Source organism: Ziziphus jujuba, chromosome 8 (assembly GCF_031755915.1).
Source record: "Ziziphus jujuba cultivar Dongzao chromosome 8, ASM3175591v1".
Classification (NCBI taxonomy): domain Eukaryota; kingdom Viridiplantae; phylum Streptophyta; class Magnoliopsida; order Rosales; family Rhamnaceae; genus Ziziphus; species Ziziphus jujuba.
This window is the reverse complement of record NC_083386.1, coordinates 23,673,274-23,700,887: the sequence shown is the minus strand read 5'-3', so window position 1 is coordinate 23,700,887 and position 27,614 is coordinate 23,673,274. Positions and strand designations below refer to the sequence as shown.

Sequence of the window (27,614 nt, the reverse complement as noted above, 5' to 3'; positions counted from 1 at the left end):
ACAAGATTGGTTATGGGCTGAAGTTAATGGTATGAAAAATTAAATTTTATATCTTTCCATCTTAAATATTTTTTGTATTTATTGTTAACTAATTTGTCTTATCTTTGTTAGCTTCATCTTCTTCATCATATGTTCGAGCATGTTCTTCTACTATGAGTGATATTGAAATTGATAAGGAGTTAAATTGAATTTATTTATTACAAAAAATGTGTACATTTAATTGTTAAAAAAATTATTGATATTAATACTTTTATTTATTTTTGTAGCAATCAATTCTTACGGAACATTCTTCCATGGAGATTTAAGAAAATAAAAAGTAAAATTTTATTTTGTGTGTGTATTTTTATAAATTTTATGTTTATATATTGCATTGTATTTTTTTAAGAATGTATTTGATTATAATTGTAAATTTGGATTTTGATGTATTTTATTGTATTTTTATTTTAGACCTTGATGCATTTTATTGTAATTATATTTTAGATCTTGATGCATTTTATTGTAATTTTATTGAATTTTAGTCACTTTATTTATATTTTATTTACAAAAAAAAATTCTTTTATATAAATATTTCAAAAAAAGAATATATCAATTATAAAAAAAGAGAGAAAAACCGTCTCATCCCGTCCCCGATAGGGAATCTCGGTCCCCATCCCGTATTTAAATAAATGAGTAAAACCACGGAGATGAAATGGAAAATTCTCCACGGATATCGGAACGGAATTTTAAAAACCGATCCCACCCCATCCCGTTGACATTCCTAGTGCTTATCCTCACAATTCTCCTCTTTTATGGAGTTTGGCTTTTGATCCTCGTGCATCATCAATCACAACCCCACCACCACAAAGTGATTTACCTATCTCGGAATTCCCAAATTCAGATTTACTCTTCGGAATCGGGCTCTTGGACTGCCCCTGCCTTGTTCAGCTTACCAAACCATCCTAAGATTTGGGCCGATGGCCAATGGATCGGAGATTGGGAACGCAGCGTCTTTTGGAATGGTTGTGTTCATTGGATTCCACATAAATACATGGGTTATTACTTCGATGTTGTTGAAAAGCGCTTGTGTATGATGCCCGCATTGCCATTTCCTCCGAGTCTGAAGGAACAGCTACAAGGGTGGTGGTGCTACTTTAGGCAGTCTGGAGATCAGCAGCATTTGTATCTCGTTTGGTCTGATGGTTGTTCATTTGTTTACACTGTATATGCGATGGAGAGGGATTACTCTGGCTGGTCTATGAGGTTCCAAGTTGATCTTCCTCCGATTTGCATTGCTTGTATTGGGAGATTTGCACGCACACTCATATGATGTTTCGTTGAAGTTGAGGATGAATGTTGTTTGCTTTTGCGCTTATTCCCCCATAAAATTATTCGATACCACTTGGAAAGTCAGAGTTTTGAACAACTTGATTGTTCTGTTGCTGCTAGTCGTGCTTTTCCTTTCATAGAGCGTCTGGCTGCAGTTTGATGCTCTATTTCCTCATAGGTTATGACGTTATTTAAACAAGGAATATATTTGTTTATGTTTTGTTTCCATCTAGTTTTATCATCTATTTAATGGCAGCTATGATGCAGAATTTAATATACAACCATACCTGGTACGAACCTAGGACGACCTGCTCCTAAACCCGTATTATATTAGCCCGGATCTTAATTAAGTTCAAGTTCTAATAGAATGGACCTCAACCCCTAACCAACCTGTGGTTAGAAACCTTGGTATAATGTAGACGCCACAATAGGGGATGGAAAACCTATTGATAAGTCAAGCTAAAACAACCAATTCTCTAATGGTGTTTTAGGTGTTCTCAAAGAACAAAGAGATAATTAATCTCACAAGTATTTTTTTAATCAAATCAAAGTTGTATTATTATTGAAAAATAAGCCTTTAAATAGGCTTGAAAGAAACAAAATAAACCCTAAAAAAAATAATTCAAAACCGGACTCCTATAGGAATTAGAAAACTTGACCGAATTCTAATATGTCCTAAACTAAGTTTCATAAACTAAATTTGATTAATTAATTCCTTTATTCTGAATTAGGAATTAATTAATTTACAATGAAAATAATAAAATACTAACTTTCCTAAACTTATTTGTCCAGAAAATAAATAAATAAGAACTAAAAAGTAATGGTAGTTTCCTAAAACAAAAAGTAGAATAAAATTAGGAAACTATAATACTAGCTTTTTTGACTAATTTGACTTTGACAAATATTTGACCTCTTTGAGCTCCAAATCAGCTTCTAGATGCTTTGGAGGATGCCAAATAAGCTGAATATGAAGTCCCACACGTTGCCCATGCTTGGAAAAATAAGAAAAGGCTAATACAGTAAAATACAGTAAAGCCAGCAAGCAATACAGCAAATTCGGCCAAATTGTTGATGCTGTCCGTACAAGCCTTTTTTGATTGCATTTGAGGCTGCTTTAACTTGATTCCATGACCTCTTAGGCATATGTATTGAACCCATAAATCATTGGAACCATTTCATGCTTCCCGGACTCCAAAAATGTACCAAAACCGTCACCCGGGTCCATATCGGCTTCTATTGCTTGTATGAGTAAAACAGGCCTTGGTTCTTTAGATATGGCCAACCCCTCTTGACTATGACTTATTCCTTGTATGAAGACAGCAAGATTGTCCTTGAACTTCTTGGCTTGGGCCCTAGTGATCGGTCCCACCTTCATTTGTATTGGGTCAGCACCCCAGCGGGTTGTCGGTCGAACAGTCTTGGGTGGATTCGCATCAATACCTTTCATGCTCAAACAATTTTTGAATTTCTCTCTCAAATATTATTTAGCTCTTTTAGTTATTATTTCTTATTTTCATCGTCAATCATTCATTTTTTTTTTTGGGGGGATTAAAACACCTCAATCATATCGTTTTATGATAATTATTGAAGTTACATTTTGTTGTTTTATATATAGAAGTGATTTTCTATAGTGAGCATAAACCTCGTACCTAGGCTTCCTAATGAGTAAACTATATTCACCATACAAAAGACATAGTAGATGAACACCCTAGATGAAATACCCAGATAAATTACCGGATTAGACTAGGAACTTCAGTACATATATTTCCTCAATGAGTCGTTTGTTCAAGTATATATTACAGATATTTTAACCTATAGCCATTCCGCTCATGGATGCATGAGACTTGCCAAAGTTTAATACATAGCAATAGCAATAAGACCTACAAACGAAATATTGTAAGTAGCTTTTGGAAGTGTCAACATAAAAGAAATATGAAATCCAAAAGTATGCATTATATAAAGTTCTTTTCTAGAGAAGAGTATTGTCATCTACTATAACACCATGTATTACCATGAGTTAAACATTCCAACACTGTTTTCCGCACTCTCAACCTCAACATGACAAATCAACAAAATGGAGAAACAAAAAGTTTGAAAAATATTATCTTCATGCATCAAGATGAAAGAAAAATGTACTATACGTGGATTAATTATCCAACACAACTAAAAGGTAAAAGAAATAATGAAGTGCTTGCCTTTTATAGTTTATTAAAAAAAAAAAATCATTCTATATCATTTTACATAAGTTGACAATGTACATTTTTAGTTCAAACTTTTAGAGAAAATCTCTCTTCCCCAATAAGAATAATTAAAAAAAAAAAAAAGATAATGAATACAACTAATTAAGGATTATTGCTTTCAACAAAAAAACAAGGCAATTTCATTATCAATTGTTTTATGTGCTTCTGGATTCTCTGGTTGGGGCATTGGGGGCAACTGCCTCCACGCTGACTAATCAAATGTCAATTTTATGTGTGCGTCAATTGGGTTTTTGTTGTATTTTAACTTAAGTGGGCCCTTCAATATATGCATAGCTTCTCCCTTATTGCTTCATAAGTTGCTTTCGCGTGGGTCCTGTTTCTTGTCCATTATGGATCTCTGAATTGCACGCTAACATTTTAGTCCCCAAGTGATCTTTGTCTTTAATCGAGATCACTTCAAGGGGTGTTTTTGGGTTCGCAAATGAACATTATATACATGGAATTCACCAGAACCTAGGCCGTAGAATTTTTCTGGTAGGCTGATTATTGTTAATTTGTCGCTGCCATGCACTTTGACTGCCTACTAAAGCAACTGTGTTTCTTCACTTGGAACATGCAACGAGAACCCAGTAAGGATTTGGACATCTGGCTTTGCACGCTCTCTGAAGGTGAAGTATGTATCCTTAAGTTCATTCTTCACTTTATTGCCTTCTAAGACAGCCCCATCAGTATCTGATTCTAAAGTATATATTCTTAAGTTCAACCCACTGGCTAGGTACAAGTTACAACCAAGTATTTGTTCTTAATTTGGTTACTGTCCACACGTCTTTTCAAGTTATGCATGCATGGTGAAAAAGAAGTTACCTGTGGTTTTGTTTTCAAGCTTGCTAATTGTTTGTTTCCAAAAAAGAAAAAAAGGAAAAAAAAAATTATATAAGTCCGCATTTCCGGCGTTGTTGGATACTGGTAATTTTTCCTATTATTTGGGATGGAGAGTATGATCTTGTCTGCTTAGGTTTTAATCCAGAAACAATGACTTTCTTTGTATCTGCTTAGGGTAATAGCAAATATTATCATTAGGGATGGAACCTTTATGTAAGCTCCTGAACAAAATGTTGGATTGAAGTTTTATCTGATGTTGAACAAAAAAATAAATAAATAAATAAAAATAAAAAGTTTTGTTTGATGTTCTTCATACAACAGAGACTGCCAATTATGTTCCTCTGCTTTTCTGGCACATTGTTATTTGAGATGATGATGATTATTATTATCATTATTATTATTGTTATCATCATTTTGCCAGTATCCAGAGTCAAACCTTTGACCTAAATAACCGTGGACCACTAGCCACTGGCCCACTGGGCCTTCCAAGTGTGGAGTCAATGTCTCTCTATAGGGCTTGATAGCTAGCCCCATTTACATGTTCCATCTTTAAGGCCAGTAGCTCACAATTTCGGCCTCAAACGCACCGTTTAATTATTGGAACGAAACATACACTTATTGTGGTTCTAGTTATAGTACTGCCAAACATTGATGTCATTACAATTTGCTTTAAAAGGAGTAGGTTGAGGTTAAGCTCACATTCATCTCTCAAAAACGTATGACTCACGTAAAAAAAGAACAAAAAATTCTCTCTCCAAAAGTTCCATTTTCATTTTTGGTAATTCTCTCAAGAAGATCCATGTAATCCCATTTTTGTTAAATAGGTTTAAAAGCAATTCATTTGCAATGAAAGTTCCAAATGTTTTAACCAACAACCAAAGGTCATTGCTTAAAAAATAAATTATTTCAGTGTCTAGCTCTGTATTGTAAATACAAAAATGAAGAAAAATTACTTTTGTGCGGTTAAAAACTCAATTAAGTTTCAAAAAATTGAAAAGGAAAAAGGAAAGAAAAAATGATGTTAGAACGGCTCTATAGATATATCTATTGGCTATTTTTTCCAACTCAAAAAAATTTGCAATTCTTTCTAGCTTGCTGCTGCTCTTCTTTATTATAGGTTTGTTTGGAATATTGAAAAATCACTTTTGTTGGGTTAAGAACTCATTTAAGTGCCCAATTAACACAACTATAAAAACCCATCACATTATTTACCCAACACAAAAAAAAAAACCATCAACATTAAACCAAGGCAAGCAAAGGAGACTGACAACATTAGAATAAGGGAAGCAAGATTAAGTTCTTATTCACCAAAAAAGCAAGATTAAGTTTTTTTTTTTTTTTTTTCATGTATATGCATGGATGTTTATATTTCTATGTTTATTTTTAACTTAATTTCAATGAAAAAAAAAGAAAAAAGAATGTTTACTTATCAGCAATTTGGGTGATAAACATCTTGATTTAATGTAATTATGAGCAAAGCTCCTCTCAATTTGGTGATGCAGTGATGTAAGTTCCCACTTTCTCTCTCTCTCTCTCTCCCCCTCCAGACACTATCCCTCTCTCTCTAAAGGCATGCTTCTTTCTGGAAATATTCTTTTATTTTATTTTACTGTTACTCGGGCTCTCGTAAATCACACGGGCCTCAAGCCCGTTTATTTGCATATTGTAAAGATGAAAAATCGAACGGTGCGTGCATGTATAGCTGCCGGCGCTAAAACGAATTCGGCGTATTCAACAACAATAGACTCATTAATGACTCCTTGTTTCCTCCACGCGCTAAAGAAAGCAAGTGAGAACAGGTCACATGAAAATTCTGCTTTTTACGTATGTATATATTTAAAAAAAATAAAATTACTTACGCTTTTGTGGCAAAATAACGAAAAACGGAAACGAAAAATAACAAAAACAGAAACGATTATGCATCTACTTTTTTATTATATGGAGGGAGAGAAAAAAATTATTATATGGCTGAACTTTTATTTATTATTTTCTCTATGGATTTTTATTGCTGATTTAAACAAAAACTGATTTCTATGTGTCAAATATGTAAAATCATCCCGAGGATGTGACATCGATATATGTAGTGTAGTGTATAGTGTCCATGCATATATATATATATATATATAAATTTACAAATCTTTGTTAAGCAGTGATTGTCGTTTTGCAGAAGATTATGTACTTTGGAAAGTAAAAACTAAGTCCTTCATGTAGGCTAAACGTGCTTGACGAGGAATTTTGGGCACTGTGCATTTATGAAAATAAGATACTTTAACCAAAAATCTTGGTTGGGAAGGAAGGTTGAAGAAGCACGAGATATGCAATACGTCTGCTATCTTTCTCTCTCCTCTCTACACTCGGCACTGCCCCTATACGTACAATGCCCAATTGGTTGTGCCTTTTTGTGCACAACAGAATTTCGAATAACAGAATTCCTCCTCTCTCTCTCTCTCTCTCTATATATATATATATATATATATATATATATATATATATATATTTTGTTGGATAATATGCAAAACATATTTAAAATTGGAAACTTGATAAAATGGAGAAGGTTAAGAAAATATTGTTTTGGTAGTCAATAAAAATGGCTTAATTGATAAGATCAATGATGCTTCCTCCTTCCATGTTAAGCATTCTCTTTCATGCCGATTTCGCTATGAAATTATAAATTATAATTATAATAATTATTATTTTATTTTTTAACATATTTCCCTCCATTTTACATTTTCTCGGGAAAATTCACAAACAAACAAGTTTTTCCATCACAGCTCAGTGAAAAGGTTGGCTATATCTTCTTTCTTCTCCCTTTCTTCTTTTACTTCATTGATACTTTCCATCCTTGAATCTGAGTTGATCGGCTATATTTTCTTTCTTGATCTCCCTTGTTCTTTTACTTCATTGATGTATTTTATCCTTAGAATACGAGATTATTATGTCTTATATACATTATGTGGAGCTCATTTTTCTCTCATTTTGTGGGAAAAGAAAATAGTTCTTGAAAAAAAAAAGAAAAAGTTTTACATGCTTCCAATAATTATATGTGTTTGGTTTTTATATTTATGTACTTGTTTGTGATTATGTTTGGGTTTAGATTCTGGTTTATAAGTTTTGGTATGTGTTTGAAGATTAAGAATACAAAACTTAACCAATAGAAATCCATATACAATGCATGTAGTGTGTATGAATTTGCAGCTCAATTAATTTGATAGTTTTGGATTATTTAAAATTGATTAATTATGAAGAAGCCCTTGCTTTAGCATTAATTTTGCGCCTGTGTCTCTGTTTCTATGTTATTTGTCTTCATGCTTTCATACTCAGAGTTCTTCAACATGGTCATTGGCTATATTGTGATTCTAAACATTTTCTTACACGTAATTCTTAATTTTATTATGCATAATAAAAAAACCTTACACTTTCAATTTTGTGTCCCAAGATAATATTGGCTATATTTTCTTTTTCTCCTTTGTTTTTTTAATTCATTGATATATTCTATCCTTAAATCTGAGTTGATTATGTTTTATATGCTTTATGTGGAGTTCATTTTTCTCTCGTTTTGTGGGAAAAGAAAATAGTTCTTGAAAAAAAAAAAGAAAAAGTTTTACATGCTTCCCATAGTTATATGTGTTTGGTTTTTAAAAGTTTTACATGCTTCCCATAGTTATATGTGTTTGGTTTTTATATTTATGTACTTGTTTGTGTTTATGTTTGGTTTTAGATTCTGGTTTATAAGTTTTGGTATGTGTTTGAAGATTAAGAATACAAAACTTAACCAATAGAAATCCATATACAATGCATGTAGTGTGTATGAATTTGCAGCTCAATTAATTTGATAGTTTTGGATTATTTAAAATTGATTAATTCTGAAGAAGCCCTTGCTTTAGCATTAATTTTGCACCTGTGTCTCTGTTTCTATGTTATTTGTCTTCATGCTTTCATACTCAGAGTTCTTCAACATGGTCATTGGCTATATTGTGATTCTAAACATTTTCTTACACGTAATTCTTAATTTTATTATACATAAAAAAAAATTAAAAAAAAAAAACCTTACACTTTCAATTTTATGTCTCAAGATAATGTTGGCTATATTTTCTTTTTCTTCCTTGTTTTTTTACTTCATTGATATATTCTGTCCTTAAATCTGAGTTGATTATGTTTCATATGCTTTATGTGGAGCTCGTTTTTCGATTTGTGTGATAAGAGAAAATGGTTCCTCAAAAAAAAAAATAAACAAGGTATTCCATGCTTCCACTAATTACACGTGTTTGATTTTTATATTTGTGTATAAGTTTGTGTTTATGTTTGATTTTACATTCTGTTTTATAAGTTTTGACGTGTGTGTTTGAAGATTAACAATCCAAAGCTTAATTAATTGGTTAGTTTTGCATTATTTCAAATTGATTAATTCCATTCTAAGGAAGCCCTCACTTTGGCATTCATTTACTCGGTTGCTCATGTGTCTCTGTTTCTTTGTTATCGGTCATTTGCTATATTTGTGATTCTAAACATTTTCTTATGAATAATTCTTTAATTTTACTGATACATGAAAAAGTTCTTGCAGTTTCATTTTTGTTTCCCAAGAAAACAAACACACATTTCTCTCTAGTTTTTTCTCAGACATACTAAAACATGACAACCCACGCTATAAAAAATCTTACTCTTTCATTGCATTTCTGAAGTGTTATGCTAAATGCTATAAATAACAATTTAATAACATTTATCCTATGTTATTATGTTATGTTAATAGCAATTATAAATGTTATGATTAGTACATTAATAGCATTTATAAGTGCTATGTTAATTTAATTTAATAGCAATTTTAAATGCTATGTTTGGTAGATTTCATAGCACGTACAAATGTAATATTAAATACATTATATAATACTTAAAAATGCTATATCAAGTAGATTTCATAACATTTTTAAATGCTATGATCAATATGATGGTAGATATTGTAAATGCAATATTAGGTACATTTTATATCATTTAAAAGTGTTATGTTAAATCGATTTCATAGCATTTCAAAATGTTAATTAACATTTTGCAAACTATAATAAAATGATAGTTGAAAATGTCACAAAATTATCACTTTAATACATTTAATAAACTAGTGACATTCATAGCAAGTATCATGGATACCAATGTAACTAAAAGTTACAATGAAAAGCTAAATGTCATTAAAAAGTTATTAATGATATTTTTAAATCTCATTAAAAGATATATAATGTCACTAGATAAAACTAGTTATTTGGTGTAGTGATATTTGAAATTGACACTTAAAAATAAATATTGACAATTAAAAATGTCACCAAATGTTACATAATTCATTATCAAAGGTGATACCAAAATAATATATATATATATTTACAAAGTATTTAGTGTATCTGGCTCACCAAAATAAAATTAAAAAATAAAAAAAATGAAAAAAGTACCTAGTGTATCTAATGAAATTCTACTGTCAAACAATATTAAATTTTATACCACCAAAATAGCATCTCCTTTTTACTTCATAGATTCTTCCAAAACCTGAAATAAAAAAATGAGTTGTTAGTATATAAAACTAAATTTGATCATATATTAATCACCAACAATAATCATATAAATGGATTATAAACTATACAAAATATAGTTAATTTAATAAAATATAATATCACTTGATTTTTTATCAAGCCATTAATTAAATTTTTTATACAAGCCACTTCATTTTTTAGTTCTCCCTTCTTATCTTGCATTTTATTGGCATAGTCATCTTTTTGTTGAAGTAATGATAACTTTGTAAGAGTAAATTTTTTTTACCAATCTCTCTTACTCTTTTTAAATTCTCCCAACCTAGGATTTTTGTTAAAGCATCTTCTTGCAAATTTGATGGAGAAGATAGTGATTCTCTTTTGAATTTTTTTGGTTAGTTGAAAAGAAGAAAGGAGGGACAAAAACATTGAACTTCATAAACATAATATTTAGCAGTTGCTGTATAATTATGCTTTATACATATGTGCATTAAAATTAAGATAGTACTATGGGGAAATCAAAAACTTTTATGTGTTGTGATACCTCTATAGCAGCATATGATTCATACAAACAATATTTAAAATATAATTTATTTTTTTCATACAAAATGTATTAAGCATTTAAGCAAAGTGTCAACAGAGAGCATAATACAATAATCACCTTACACAATGTTTTTTCTTCATATAGTTTTGGGCACTTTATAATAATTTATAATTGGCGGATCTAAGTGTTGAACACAAAGCACATCAGACACTTTATAATAATTTACAATGGGTGGATCTAAATATTAAACACTCTCTCATTTTACAATTCAAATAGTAAGCTTTAACTATTGCAATTTTTACAAACATACAGAAAATTCAATCCATAACCTTACACCAACATGCATGTATTTCCTTTTAAAAGAAAACCTAGATAGATATATATGTGTATTTGTTTATATAATTGATCCAACAATCTGAATGATGAGAAAAAGGACAAAGAATCCAACCAAATGGAAAAATTATATCTGGTTTATGGCTGGAAATACAAAAATTTTGATTTCCATTATAGATTATCTTCCTGGATGCATAGTACTCGAGGGACCCGCATAAAGTGCAATGTCATGATGCTGTAGAAAAGCATTTCTCTTCACCTCATACAGTGCCATATAATTAGTACTAAGAATGAGTAATTACAAATAGCAAGCATTTTAAAAATATTGGCAAAAAATAAAATAAAATAAAAACTGCTTTTAAATATTTAAAACATATATTTCCATACATAAAGGATTTAAATATTTGTTATATGAGCAACTGGCCGATTCAACATATATTAGGACATAACGCTTGAAATTTCAAACATATTTGTGATGTTTTGGCACATATTGTGGTTTTATTCAAAGCTAGTCTGACTTATCATATACTGTTTATCTATTTTTTTTTTTTTTAGCTATTCTATGAACAATTGTCGATTCTAATTCTAAGAACAATCATCAAATCTAATTCAATTTATCATCAAATCTAAATAAAAAAATTATCAAAATCAACAACCATCAAATACGAATAAGAAAATACCTTGTTTCATCAAATTGAGGAAGACAAAGAAGTAGATGAGGGGTGTTGATTAGGGCTTCAAGCAAGAAGGAGATAAGGACTTGAAGTGTAAAGGAGATGCAATCCTTCGGAGTGAAGAGAAGAAAATTGTTCAGATAAGGGTTTCATAATTGTTCAGTGAGCATTCAGATGAGGGTTTCACATGAGGACAATTTTTCAGATTGAAGAGAATGAGACACAATTGTACAGATGAAGGCTTTAATTTGCAGATGAGCGAGCAGAATAGTTTTTGGTGCATAACACCATCTAGGTTAAGGGAATTTTTTTTTTTTTTTTTGAAACAAGGGAGTTTTCTTTTGTTGGGCTCTTAAAAAACAAAAGAATAGTAAACGAGCAGACTACCTCTCACTTTTTAAATTTATTTCTAATGCTATTAAATATTTAAAAATGCTATCAAAATGTAAAATCCTATCTAATTAATTTTAACCAATATAAAGTTAACTGAAAATGCTATCATTTATTATTAGTATTAATAGCATTTTTTAAAAATGTTATAATTATATGCTATAAAATCTCATATTTGTTGTAGCATGCAATCTTACATGGTGGGTCATATATTATCAAAATCAATTTTATAAGAAAAGTTTTTTATCCAAAATTCTAAAATGATTTAAAGTTTCTTTGTCATGGATTTCATTGGTTCTAACCATTTTTAATGTTATATTGTTTTATAGATTGCAAAGATGGAGGAGAGCATCTGTGAATTCAAAAGACCCACCAAAAGACCTAGAAGCATATTACCCTCCAAAACCTTAAACCAGGACATTGATTTTACATTGGAAATCCTTGTCTGATTCCCAATCAAGTCTATCCTCCACTTCACATGCGTATTCAAGACTCCGCAGTTTCATTCTCATTGTTAGCTCTGCCACCTTTCCACAAACTTGCCTCTGGGATTTTATTTTATTTTTTGGTAATTGGGGTGGACTTTTCTATGATCCCTCCCATGACTCATCTTTAGACTTCATCAACTTTAACCAAATGTCACAACTCAGTAGATTATACATCAAACACTAGGACATGTTTGACCAATTGGTTTTAAAACAGTTTTCTACTCTACAAAATAGAAAACTGTTTTCAAAACAAAAATAAATCTGTTTGACCATCAATTTTCAAAAATAGTTTTAGAAAACAAATTAAAAAAAGAAAACAAAATTTAGAAAACATTAAAATGATGTTTTCTGTTTTATATTTTTTAGTTTTCAAAACTATTTTTAAACACTACTGACCAAATACCCCTTGTTTTCATGAAATAAATAAAAATAGTTTTTTATTTTTTTATTTTTAAAATGATGTTTTGAAAATTGAAAATAGAAAACATGCCCAAACAAGGCCAAAGGCTTATTGTTGTGTAGTTTGGAAGACATTTATTTCGTCCAAAACCCAACAACAAGCCATGATATTGATGTTCCTCCTTAGCCACCTATTCAGTCTTATGGTCCCACTAGAAGTCTTAGAGTTTTGGGATTGACTTCAATTTTCAATCCTTCCAAATCGGTTCACTACAATGTCATTTGTGTTCGTCAGCTTACATTCATAGGGATCATCCAATTTTGTTTTCAGATTTATTCTTCTGAAACAAAATGTTGGTGCAATCTAATAATATTTTTACCACACCAAAGAATTTTGAATTCATTAGAGTTGTGTATTGGAATGGTGCTGTTTTCTGGGTTAATATATTTGGAGCTCCTGCTGGTTTGTATTTTAACCTTGATGAAGACATGGTTAATCAAATGCCATTGCCTCCAAATTTTGGTGTGGTGGGGAAGGAAAAATGGGGATGAAAGGAAATGGGGATATTCTGGTGAATCTGGAGACCATTTGCATCTTATTGGCAGTTCAGATTGTCCATCCATTGAGCTAAATGTGTATGAGATTGAGAGGAACTATTCCATATGGTTTATCAAGTTCTATATCAATCTCAATCCGCTTGTGACTCAATTCCCTGAGATGGTTTCCGATTCTCACAATGCATCATTGCCAATGGACCTGTTTTATATGAGGTTTAGCATACTTTGTGTTGTTCGCAGTGAAGTTGAGGAAGAGTCATTCACTGATCTACAAATTCCTAGAAAGATTCTTGGATACAACTTCAACACGTCAAGTTTCAACAAGATCTGGGACTCGGATGGTACTTTATCATATGGTTTATGGATGAATAAGAGATGTTATACGGTTTTTGAATTCATTGAGAGGTTCTGCTTCTGTTTGATGCTATTCTGATCAACGATGTGTTTGAAAAATGAGAATTTGGGCCTATATGGTTTTTTAGTATTGGGTTTTAAGGATTTTCTTAAATAATACCATATTCTAGTGGGTTTGCTTGGGCTTGTATCTTAAGTATAGTAGGCTTTTGCTCCTTTCTTGGTTTCCCCATTTTTTGTTTCTCTGTACTAAAGTACTTGGTTCTGAGGCTGGAAAGTTGTTTTCTAAGTGAAACAAGTTTATCTATATTATATATAAGAGAAGAAGTATATACGCCACGTGTCAGCATATCCTTCTTACAAATTCTCTCCAAAAGCACCTTTTTTATTTTTATTTTATTTATTATTCATTATCTTATTTTTTATGGATATAAATATATATATATATATATATAAAATTAATTTTTGATATAAATATCCATAACTATCAAACAATTGATAAAATTACATATGGTAATAATTTTGAAACAAATTGAAAATAAATAAAATATTTAATTTTATTTATCAAATATATAATTATGGCGTAATTAGTATACATATATATTATCACGCAATTATACATATATATGGCCAAATATATATACATATATTATACATATAGGTGGTCTAATATTAGATATTGGCCTAATATATATTATAACATAATTATTGCCTAAATATATACATCTATATAATATATAAAAGTAAAAGAGTCAGCAAAAATTTTTGTCACGTGTCATCCTCAAATTTATTTTATTTCCTTCAAAAATATTACAAAAAATTAAAAGTCAAAAATAAAATTACCTTAAAAATTCTACAATCTTAAAAACATTGCCATATATTTCCTTATATTCATTTTATTTTCTTTCAAAGGCATTATAAATAATTAAAATCCATAAATAAAATTGTTTAAAGTATTCCATAATCTTAATAAAACTTGAAAGGAATAATTTGATCTTGATTTTTTAAAAATTTTCATAATGTATGGGCATTATCAAGATTTGGCTATAAACCTTTGTAATAACATGTACAACAATTTTAGCATAATTTATATAAATAATATTTTTACAAATAATTTATATAAATAATATTTCCAAAAATAAAAATTATACAATCTTCATAAAACTTGCAATAAAAAATTTGATCTTAATTTTTGGAAATTTCTTTAATATGTGAATATGAAGATTTTATTTTTGGTGATAGAATAAAACTTGGCAAGAGAAATTTTTTTCTCTCCTTATTTGATTACTTTTTGAATTTTTTATAGATTAGTAAAAAAAACATGTATATAATAAAAAATATTTTTATTATTAAAGATATTTCACACAAAAACTCTATACATTAATACATATTTATACATGGATATGCAATAAATAAATTTTATTATAAAATAATAAGATTAATATATGGTAATTACTAATGAAATTGATCTATTTATCAGAAATTTAAAATGGATAATGTATTTTTTTTCAATATTTTCCAAAAAATGCTCAAAATGTACTTATATATATATATGTACACATATGATAAGATTTAATTAATATGGATCAATATATTTATATAGAATATGGATTTCGTATTTAAAAGTATAACTGAATACTTACAATGTAATGAAAATTGTACAAAACTAATGACTATTAATTTGATTTGTGATTATGACTAAATTTATTTTTATGATCTTATTCAATCTCGAATCTTAATTGCTATCCCGTAATGATTTTATTTTATCAACAAGAATAATAATATTATTAAATAATTATTCTACTATTTAATTATTTTTATAATTATATTATTATATTCTTAAATATAAAAAATAGATAAATTTGATCTAGAATGATAATTATTAAACTTAAATTTAAATTGGAAAATTAATAATTATCTATAATTTTATATTTAATATTCAATATTAAATTATCTAATATCTAATATTTAATATAAAACAAGATTAAAGATTTTTCAAGATTACGTTAAGGCATGATTTTTATTAATCATAAATATACGTATTTGTACAGGGTTTGACTAATATTTACAAGATAAAATATTCTATATATGGTATAAATAATTGTAAATAGAAACAATGAGTTATAAAATTTAATGAAAATAATTTTTTTATCAAAAACATTTTAAAACATATATAAAAGGAAAGATCCTTTAAATTAATATATATATATATATATATATTAAATAATGGAAGAGATATAGAGGATGCTATTATTTCATTTAAATTGAATTCTTTAACTAATCAAATTAAATATAAGAATTTAGCATAGGAAAATTAATTATTTACAAAGAATAAAAAAATATATTTGAATTTTAATTTTAATCCTGTAAATGGAAATATTATATAAATATATTTGAATTTGAATTAAATCATATAAATACATTTGAATTTGAATTTTATAGATGGAAAAAATTAAATAGGTAAACATTTTTTAATTGAATTCCATAAATAATTTATCTTATAAGGTAAAAATATATTTATAGGATAAACAATAATAATAATAATAGTAGTAATGATAAATAATTAAATTACATTAATTGTATTTAATATATGGAAATTAATTATTTGCAACTTGCAAGGAACAAAAAAATATATTTGAATTGGAATTTGAATTCTATAAATGGAAACTATTATTTAAATATATTTAAATTTAAACTAAATTATATAAATGCATTTGAATTTAAATTTAAATTCTATAGATGGAAAAATTAAATAAGAGAACTCCATAGATGAAAAAAATTATATACGTAATTTTTGAATTTAAATTTCATAATTAAATAATATTATATATAGAAGTCAAATTTATAATTTTTAATAAACTTTTATATTATAGATTGAAAAAAAAAAGATTCAAATACAATTATTAGCAATAAAATTTTTAAATAAATTTTCAAATATAATTAATTATTATATATTATATTTAACATTATCTATTATGGTTATATATGTCGTGCATCGCACAAAAATAAATGCTGGTTTGCAATAAAGTTATAACTTTCCATGACATCAAATATTTTATTTTACTTTCAAAATAATAATACTAATAATTTCTTTTACTTTTGTTAAACAATTACTTTTCGAAAAAAATATGTCAGATATCCATGGAAAGTCCCAACTTTTGTAATATACATATATATATATATTAAATGCTAGCTTATTTTTGGTATCCTTATTTAACATTTTATTTTATATTTTGCTTTCCCCTCCATGGTGGATCGGCTTATCCAGTGATGAAAATATCGATATCGACGGAAATATCGATGATATAATTTTATGAAAACGTTAATGAAAATATCGATGTCGATGGAAATGTCGATAAAATCACGGAAACTATAAATATTTAATTTATAATACAGATTTTTGCATGTGAGATAGTTAATATGATAAAATAATGTAAAAATATACAAGAATTAGAGTATAAGATTGATAACATAATCCATAGACATTGAAAATAATTGTACATAAAGAAAATATAATGTTTGTTTGCACCAAAATATAGAAAATTTAATAAATAATATTAAAATACATGAAATTCTCAAATATAATTAATAATACATCATCAATATTAAAAAGAACTCTTTACTGCTTCAAATTGATTATTATATCTAGATATTTCACGAGTATAACAATAAGCATTCCAACTCATCATATTAGATAAATTTCCCATGTAATTGTGGATATACCAAGTATATCTCTCTCTATCGATTTCAATCAACTATACAAGTGGAGGATAATATGGATTTATCCAAGGAGCAATATAGCATTCATTTTAAGATATATAATGATTAGAGATACCAATATCATAATCATGGTGAGGATTATGTGCTTCAAATATCTCTTCTTCTTTTTATCTTTTTTTTCCTTTTTCTTTTTCCTATTAGACAAACTCACGAAACCAGAAAAAATTTGTTGCCCACTTGCCCTGTAACTCCCGACGGAAGCTGAATTTGTTGCCCACTTGCCCACTTTCCCTCCAATTTCTTTTCCTCGTGGAAAAATCTATATCAGATTATGCTGAGCATAGGCGCTGTAGCCATTATTGACTCAAGGCTTCAAACACAAGATAAGAAACTGTTGTATAAGAATAGAAGATAAATTATTATGAATGATTAAATTAAAATTAAATAAATAAATAAACGTAAGAGGGAGGGGAGGTCAGCATACAAAGAGTAAGGTGGCATATTCCAACGTTGTTTATTATTATTATTTTGATCATATTCGCATGTTGTTTTGCTCTGGTCTTCTAGTATGTGATCCAAGATACAAAATTTTTATTATTAAACAACCAAACAAAATTGTGTTGTGCCAATTAATTTACGTATATAATTGAGATGTCGATTAAACAGACATTTATTATATTTCTTTAAATGCACAAGCTATTGTGAAGAAAATAACAGGTTTCAGAGCTCGAGCTCGTTGGTGAGACAACCGCAGAGGTACCCGGAGCTGATTTCAACCGATTTTCTTCAATTCCCACGACCGGGATTGCTGGGTTCTCGCCGGAGCTGCTTGCAGAGGACTGAATTGGTCACCGGAGATGAGAAAGAGAGGTAGCCGACCCACCCAACCCCAGATTTCGACGGATTTCCTAACATTTCGACTGACACCCCACCTGTTTCCCGAAATTCCGACCGACTCCTTCCGATAACATCGAGATTACACGACAATGGTGAAGGAAATTTCTTCCCCCCCCCCCCCAATATCGATGCCGAGTGTTGGCAACAACCGACATTGTCGGTGAAATTTCACCGATTCCTTCGACATTTTCTTCCTTGATTGAACCCACTTCTTCAATATTTTCGAATGGAAAAAAAAATAAAAATAAAAAATTGAGACATTGTAATATTATACTTCTACAAGGCTAATAGTTTATATGAATTGTGTTTTTTACTAAAAAATTTAAGCTGATTAGTAATTTATAAATAAATGATATGCCTTTCTTTAAGCTTTTATAGTATTGGAGTAATAAATTGGAAACTAAAGTCAGATTTTTATTTTTTAATACCAATACAAATAAGAAATCATTTATTTTCTTTATTAATATTCACAAAAATACTTTTTAAATAAATATACTTGGTGTATTCATAATCATATAAAAAAAATTATGATATAATGAATTGAAATATTCATTATTATATTCACAAAATATCTGAATATGATTATCAATTTAAAATATTAAAAAATTATTTTTTATATTGATGATGTATTATAAATTATATATAAAAATTTAATATATTTATTAATTTTTTTATATTTTGATGCTAATAAATACTGTATTATCATTACTTAAAATAATTTTTAGTATTTATAAATTATTTTATTATTATTATATTCTAATTATTATATTTTTTATATATTATTTTATTATATTAATAATTTCATTGATATTTGTATTGATATTGTCATTTCCACAAAATTATATTATCGATATTTTTATCACTGTATATTATACATTTGTTTCAAATCTCTGACATCTCTGTACAGGCTCTTTATCAGAAAAGTTAAACTCTTGAGTATAATGGATCAAAACCACCGAATTTAAGGTCCATAGTTCATTTTCAACTTTACCCTTCTGTCAGCACTATTGTATTGTTGGAGAATTGATTGAAGTTACATATATGGGATTCAAGATTGACGTCCCGACATTTACCAAAAAATAAGACTGAGGTCCCAACAGTGACAAGCTAGTGGTGATCCAAGTCAGGCTATGTTTGGATTTGTGAAAAATTTGAGGAAAAAAGATGGAAAAAAAAAATATTTTGTTTTTTCATGTTTGGTTAAAGAGAAAAATATCTATGGGATGAAAGGATATTTAAAAAAAAAAAAAAAAAAAAGGGGAATTATCATTTACCTTTCCTTGTTCTATATTCAATGAATCCTACTGATTTTAAAAATTACCATCATCCATCTCTATCATGGTTTAATTCAAATTATTAATTATTATTTTATCTCTTCTTTATCACCTTTAAACCATTTAATGTTATCATCATTCACATATTCCTTGCAAGGATGTTAGTGAATGTTTCTTAAATTAATGATGCTAGTAAATGTTTCTTAAACTAATGAGAGCTCCAATTGAAATATAATCAATTTTTAGAGGACGTAAGGTAATATTTTTCTAAGATTCAAAGATGCAAGAACATTGATTGAAAAAAAAAATTGAAAATTAAAAAGAACAGGAACAAGAAGAAGAAAAAGAAAAAGAAAAATAAAAATAAAAAAGATGATGATGATGATGATGATGATGATGATGATGAAGATGACGATGATGTAAGAACATTTCATAAATTATCACCTGAAATGTGAAAAGGCTGAAAATCATTAATTAAATAAATTGGGAAAAAAAATGCAACCAACTTTCATAATGAATTCCAATTCTAAAACATTAGTACTTTCTGAACCTATAATTATTATTAAGTAGCACTCAGAAAATGTGCTCGTAATAATACCATAAGATCGTCTATCCGATTCCGACCTCAACCTCAAATAAAAATGAGTGTCGTGTTGATTACAAGCATATTGCATCTAATTATTTTAGAGTAAATTAGGATCACTTTCTATCAAAATGGAAATAACTATTTATAAAAATAATTTATATATTTAGTAGTAAGAATTAGATTCAAAATCTAATCTTTATAAATATTTTTTGTTTTCAAAATTTTTCAAATTTGGTTAAAATTAATAAAAAGTCAATTTTATATCTATTTATGTATTTTTATCATATGGTAACTATCTCAATTATAAATATTGTAAGGATATATCTAAAATATATTTATACTAAAATATAAAGGAATAGTTATTTTTTAAATAATTATTTTTTAATTTGAAAATACACCAAATACATCGCAAGCTAACATTATGGAACAACTATTTTTAATAATAGCTATTCCTTTCCATTACACATGCCTCTTTTACACCCACCCCCCCCCCCCCCCCCCCCCCCCAAAAAAAAAAAAAAAAAAAAAAAACCCACCCATCCAACCTTATTACTTCACTTGGCTTATCTCCATTAACTCTTAGGTCACATAATCACTACATGATTTTGTTTACTAATTTGCACCGAGGTTATTGCACATGCTGTGAAATTCCAATACCAAGTTCTATGCCCTACTGACCTTTGGGCTAAAGATTAGCTGAGGACTTCATATCATAGCCCAAACATGGCTAAGCACCTCAATTCTCTCCTTAGTCACAACCCCATGTTACAAGGACCGGCCATAGCAAAATCTAACGTGTGGAACTTTTATTTATTTATTTTAAGATTAGGTTTATTCCTTTTGCAAGCGATATGATATTTATCAAATATATATATATATATATATATATATATGTAGTATAATTTTTTTTTTTAATGAAAATAAAGCCCAATAGTTAACAACATATTTTTGCTCATTAATTAAGCAGGAAAAGTTCGGGATATTTTTTCTAGTAATGTTTTTTGCGAAGGATAATGGAGATGATATTGCATACAAAGGTAAATGTTTCGTTTCAGTAACATACCAATTTCTAGTTTTTTTTTTTACAAGTTTAAATAAACATTAATTTATGAAATTTCAAATTCTATTTAATAGACTCTGGATTAGAAAGAGACTGGAACGATCTTCCATAACTGATTGGTTATACCAAAAAAAAAAAAAAAACCTCATATATTTAAGCTGGTTGTAACACGCCATTAATTAGTTGGTACATTGTTCTGTAGAACTTGAGATTATATTATTTTAAAGACACACATCTTGAACCAAATCCAAGAATGGTCTTACCCTAATCTGTCCCTTGGGAATTACAAACCCAAATACAAAATATATATAATAACATAAGTATAGGTTAAGATTAATTATTAATATATATCATAGGTAATTCACTAAAGATCTGTAAGTGGCATCAGGTTTCCAACCATTTGGAATCACATTTTTGGCAACTAGAGTTTGGCCTGAATACTGAGATATCAACTTGATCGACAATGGTGGTTTTAGTTGTGAACCAGCATCCAGTTTCCACACTGCACCCCATGATTGTTGCATGGCACGCCAATCTTCCGACGAAGCTTCCTTCAGCTCAACACTGGCGAGATCGCCGTCTCCTTCTTCAAATTCAATTACTGCCGCAAAGTAGTTCGGGTTTGAACCTTGGTCAACATGGAATGCAATTGTTTTCCCTGAGTAATCACATGCCACACTGAAAATAGGCAAAGAAATTAGAAGTGAATATTATTATTATTATTATTATTATTATTATTACTATTATTACTATTTTTTTTTTGTCTCAATATAAAATTGTGTAATATTAATGGCAAGTAAGCAAAGCAAAGTCAATCTTTACTTGTAGATGTATAAATAATTTATTCTGCTATAGTGAGTTTACTTGTGAATTATAGGTTCGGTAGTCAATTTTTTTTTTTTAATTTTTTATGGATTACATATAATTAGAGGCTTACACAAAACTGCATATATATATATATATATATATATATATACCGTGAATATCCAATTTCAAGAACTCCTGCAACTCGTAGTTTTTTATCTTCTCCAGGAAGTGCCATGGCACCAAATGCAGTTCCACTGAGATCAAAATGTGCGGGTCCTTCGGCACATCCAGGGCAGAAATCTGTGATCACCACCCTCACTGGTTTTCCTGAACAAGATGGGTGTTTCGTACATTTGACCTAGATTTTTTGATATATACAATTTTCTCTTTTGTATTAGATAAGAAAATATGATACCCAATTGTGAATAATACAATGATTAAAGACTAAACCCCATTTTTCAAAAAGTCTTTTCTAAAATAATAGAAGAAATTGAGAGAAAGTCAGGAAAAAAGTTTTGCAAATTAAATATTTTTAAAGTACCGGCAGTTTTGATTTGACTATATAAGAAGGAAATTATATAATTATAGTCCATTAATTTTTTTGTAATATAAATATTTTATATGCGGTTTCCTATGGACGTATTGTATAAGACAAGGTTATAATTAGGTTATGAGAGTCATAATTTTCAAATTTACTCTTTGTATATATCTTTAGAAAGCATATAATTAGGTAGTAGTTGAAAATATTCATGTATAAGGGATATTGGAGTCTATAAGTAAAAAAATAAAATAAAATGACCAAAAAAGTAGACAAAACACTTAAACATAATTTTCTTTGAAAGGTTTTGAAGTTGAACTTCCAAAATTAAAGAAGTGGTTTGAAGTCAATACTTAGATATACCTGATAGCAAGCTCCACATTCCTTGCCTGATTGGTAAAGAGAGGGGCCAATTCCAGTTATCATGGAAGAGAATGGAGGTTGTGATACTAAAACTCCATACCCACAAGATCCTCCTGCATGAATATATATGACAATATAGTTATTCACCAAAAGTATAGTTTTAAATTGTATTATGACCAATAAAACTATAAATTAATAAACTCTCTTCTCATGAGTTTCTCTCAATAAACACAAAAATTACCATCACTTCCAGAACCATTAGGGCTTCCATACCAAGTAGCTCTAGCAGAAGACCAGTGCTTGGCGATGGTTGAAAGGTTCAAGTGTTTAGGGTTAAAGCAAAAACAGAACTCCAAATAGCAAAGCAAAGCAAGTAGATATGGAAGAGATACACTAGCCATGAGTACACTCACTGCTACTACTATACACCACTTGGGTTTTTTTGACAAAATCAAACTTAATGCTACTTTGAGTCGTATATTTGGTCTTTTACAAACTTTTTCTAGTATATTTATAGAGGGAAAAATGATGAGCCTTGTGGCCATTTTCAATCCACGTCAAATAATTAATTTTATTAGTGTTATTGGTTTTTGTCATTCATAATTGGGATTTGAATTTAACTTAATTAACCCAGGTTAATAATAATCACATCAAAGAATGAATGAGACTTGTTGTCAATTTTGGGATATGCCGATACTAGCATATAACAACCAGATAAAATAATTAAAGGTGTCCTAAATTTTTTGTATATTTTCTCCCTCTATATACAAACTTTTTCTAACCCCATATATCATGGTTTCAAAGTCTGGTATAAAAATCGCCCTTCTTAATTTATCGGAAAAAAATTGTATATATCTCTGTTTTTAGCGAAGGAAAGTTAGCTAAATAGAATACTTTTTCGATAACGAGTTGAAGCACACTTTTTGTTAACTAGTATATTAATTGGGAAACAAAATTAAAAAGAATATTTATTTAATTGCATAATTAATTTGCCTGGGGTGGTACTACTGTTCATGAAATAGCACTACTGTTACAATCGTAACAATCCAACATGTAAGCCATATTCTAACGATTAGGGCGTCCTACGTCCAAACAAATATATTCTTCCATTTCTTATTTTCTTTAAACATATTAATTTATCCCATTTGCATGTCACTTTTCAATATGAATCTATCATGGATTTTGTATTGATTAATTTATCACAAAAAAAAAAAAAAAAAAAAAAAAGATTTTTAACTTGTAAATTAATTAATTTATTAATGGGTAATTGGAAACTAAATTCAAGTTGAGTTTGAAAAATAAAAGGGGTTGTTTTCATTGACCGATTGTACAAAGTGAAATCAGTTTTTCCAAATGAAATTCTACTTTTGCTTAATTAATCTCTCCAAAAGCTATAATCAATTAATTTTAGCAGTTAAATTTGTTAATTTTATAGAGACAGTCAAATTAAAATAATCAGAAGGGAAAACCTTTTTATCCGATTAAATGCCGAAGCACTAGCCATAAAATTCCTAATAAGCTGACCTAACTAATACACGAGTGTTTCTTTTTTTTGCACTAATTGCAAAATCGGCTTTAATTAGCAAAATAAATTTCTAATCCATAGTTTAATAGAAAACAACTTTGTCGGTGAGATTGGGGTCCTAAATATAATCTTTTGCCCACAAACGTTCAAAAACTTTCCATGGATTTTGCCGTTGATGGTGGTTATTGCTCGTTACTTCCCTTGATTATCGTGTATCATTTTAATTATTTTATTCAAAAACCAGATTGATGGGACGGTGTGGTTTGAATCAATAATTAATTATTTGTCCGTGAGGGTTTTTTGGAAAGAAACTTGTCCATGAGCTTGATGGACAATATTGGACGTGATTTTATGTTTGTTAATTGGAGATTATGTTTTCTACTGTTATAGTTCCATTTGGATACGTGGACGTAATTCGAGTGTAATTTATTGCAAAGATTTCGGAATTATTCATACAAACACTTTTGGTTAAATGGATTTTTTAAAATCTTATTGAGAATGAACTCTCACCTACCGAATCCAGTTATATATAATTAAGATATTATTCATTCAAATTTACCTTTACAATTCTATTGTTTTATTCTATGGCAAAATTTTATCAATATATATATATAGATTGGATATATATTACAAATCCAAATTATGTTTTTAATATTAATATTAATATCATAATTTTCTTTTTTAACTATTAAATTATATTAAAAATTTAAATTTAAATATATTTACTAACCATATGGGCATATCAATGCATTACCCAGGCAGACCAAAAGATCTTAGGGCAATAGCTACGCGCATCAAGGTGATACCTATGCTAAAGGAACTTTTTTTTGCAGTCTTGTTTGTTGGCTTATTATACTTTTTAATTTATTTTATTTAAATACAATTGTAATATGTTATTAAATTTATATTTAATTATTTTTAAAATTTCAAATCCTAAATTTTAATATAAATTAAGAAAAAATTATTAATTTTTTGAAATCATTAAATCGTATTATAAGTTTAACTATATATATATATATATATATAGATAGATAGAATCATTGAATACATGTACCTAGTAGCTATTTGTGGCTAACTTTAATTGTTAATTTTTTTTTAAGTGAATAAAGTTTCTCATTTAGTTGAAAATTGAACTAGAAGTACATCCCGTAACTAGTTTTAAAAACTTTCTACAAGTTTTATTAGAGTTTATGATTGGCACTTACTAAAAGGGAGTAGCACACATTAATTCTAAACAAATTAAGTGCAAATGATGATGATTAATATCTAGATATATGCTTCTGTATTAGTCCCAGAAAAGGACATTTTGCTGCTTCTTGTTTCTTCAATATATTCTTAAAGTTCAAAAAAACAAAAGGCAACATGGTGCTCACAGAGTAATCTATTGGAATAATCTTTTATATCCCTGATCTTTATTTGTGGTACGTTTTTTATTTTTATTATTTTGTATATATATATGTATATATATTGCTGTCCTCTTTTAGATATATTTAAAATTTTAAAAGTTAAAAACTAAAAAGACAAAATCTTCATAAGCCCTTGGATCTTTCTTAAGCAACCTTGGGCCTCATTAATTTTACTCGAATAAACGAGCCTAGTACCATTATCAGCCCAATACAGGGGGGCTTAGTTTAGTCCGTGAAATTAATTTGGCCATTTCATCAAATTACTTCTGGTGCCAACATCTGCCCAACTTTAAATCTTACAACTAATATAAAGGGTTTTTGTCAGAACTAGCCATTCCGTAAATTGTTTTTGGAAGAATAGCAAATTTTTTTATTTTTTTTAAAACTAACCAATATTTTACCCTTTTGGACTAAAGTACCCTTATCTATATTTTTTCTTTTATTTTTTTTTGTTCTTTTCTCTATCAAAAGGCCTTTTGTCGTGTTTAGTTATTTTTTTTGGTTTCGGTTTTGTTTTTTTTACTTTCCCTTTGAAAACGCAGCTAGGGCATTTCAAAAATTACCATCCCGGCCACCATTTTCACCGACATTCGTCTCCCATTCGCCGGCATTGTCCTCGTCCATTGTTGCGTCGGCAAGAGTCGTTCGATTGAGAGCTACCAGAGACAGAGGAGACACACAAAAGGCAACGCCTTCCATACCGTTTGCCGCCGTAATCGTCCTTGCACCACTATAGTGCCGTTCGCCGTCATCGTCCTCCCACCAGGGGCTAGCCGTTGCCATAGCTGCAAGGTAACCTTTCTCTGAAAGCACCGGTGCTTCCAACAACTTTAACATTTTTTTTCTTCTTCTTGTTTGCTTAAAATCTTCAAGTACACAGAAAGTGTGCCATAGCTCACTATTGCTTGCATTCCGAGTCAAATAGCAGAGCATTCTTTTTGGGTGCGTGCAGCTTCCTCCACTGTGCTCAACTTTCATATAATTTTCCAAAACAGAAAGAGAAATAGAAATAGAGAGAGAGAGAGAGAGTTAGGGCATAATTTCATATTTCTATCATACAGAGAGTCCATTATATATGCCAAACGCACCCTCTGAAATCATATTTCCTAAGGTCCGAGAAAGAAAATAACAGATATAGGAGATAATTCATCATGTCTACTTGTCTGATTTACCACATAAATTGTTTTGACCTAGTTTTGGTGTACAGAACATTATACATATAGTTTGGGTCTCGTCTCATTTAAGCTATATATATATATATATATATATATATATATAATTATATAATTGTATGATTATTTGAAGATTTTGTACCAATTGAGATATAATGCATGCTTTTGCCCTATTCCTGATAACTCAGTATCAAGATGAAGAAGAAAATTACCTTCCACTATAACCTTTCTCCATAACAACCGTGTTTCCATTACCCAAGTTTCTAAGTCTCACAAACTGTTCAGCCGTCCATTTGTTATTTGTACCACCCCATTATAAACAGTCCGAAGGGGTAGACTATGTGAGGCAATCACCTTGTTCATTTTTGGGTTTCTATCAACTAGTTGCTGAAAACTTCCAATATCAATGTCTACTCTCAATGCTCCTCATCATGAAAATTCCCTTTTCCCAAAAGAAAAATCTAAATCAAACCCAGTTCAAAGGATCACATAAAGATTTTAAAAAAACTAAGTGGGTTTTGTTAATCTGTGTAGTATGTACCAAAATCTTGCTCTCTTAGAATAGGCTCTTCTATGTACCAAAATCATGCTATCTTAGAAGAGGATCTTCTCTCAGACCAGCAATTCTTGA

At 29.0% G+C, this 27,614-nt stretch overlaps 1 protein-coding gene across 1 annotated transcript; it reads right to left on the bottom strand.

Moving 5' to 3' along the window:
• Positions 1-21,335: 21,335 nt before the first annotated feature.
• Positions 21,336-23,346, bottom strand: LOC107414171 (putative expansin-B2). Its single transcript, XM_016022269.4, has 4 exons — positions 23,122-23,346; positions 22,881-22,993; positions 22,150-22,337; positions 21,336-21,850 (listed from the first exon to the last, which is right to left on the bottom strand). Exons 1-4 carry the CDS (start codon positions 23,279-23,281, stop codon positions 21,523-21,525), a joined length of 789 nt encoding a protein of 262 aa, XP_015877755.3. The 5' UTR covers positions 23,282-23,346; the 3' UTR covers positions 21,336-21,522.
• Positions 23,347-27,614: the final 4,268 nt, after the last annotated feature.

Coding starts and splice junctions, on each gene's coding strand:
- LOC107414171 (XM_016022269.4), bottom strand. CDS start 23,281: ATGGCTAGTGTATCTCTTCCATATCTACTTGCTTTGCTTTGCTATTTG. Junction 22,994..23,121: donor TAATGGTTCTGGAAGTGATG/GTAATTTTTGTG, acceptor ATATTCATGCAG/GAGGATCTTGTGGGTATGGA. Junction 21,851..22,149: donor CTTGAAATTGGATATTCACG/GTATATATATAT, acceptor GCCTATTTTCAG/TGTGGCATGTGATTACTCAG.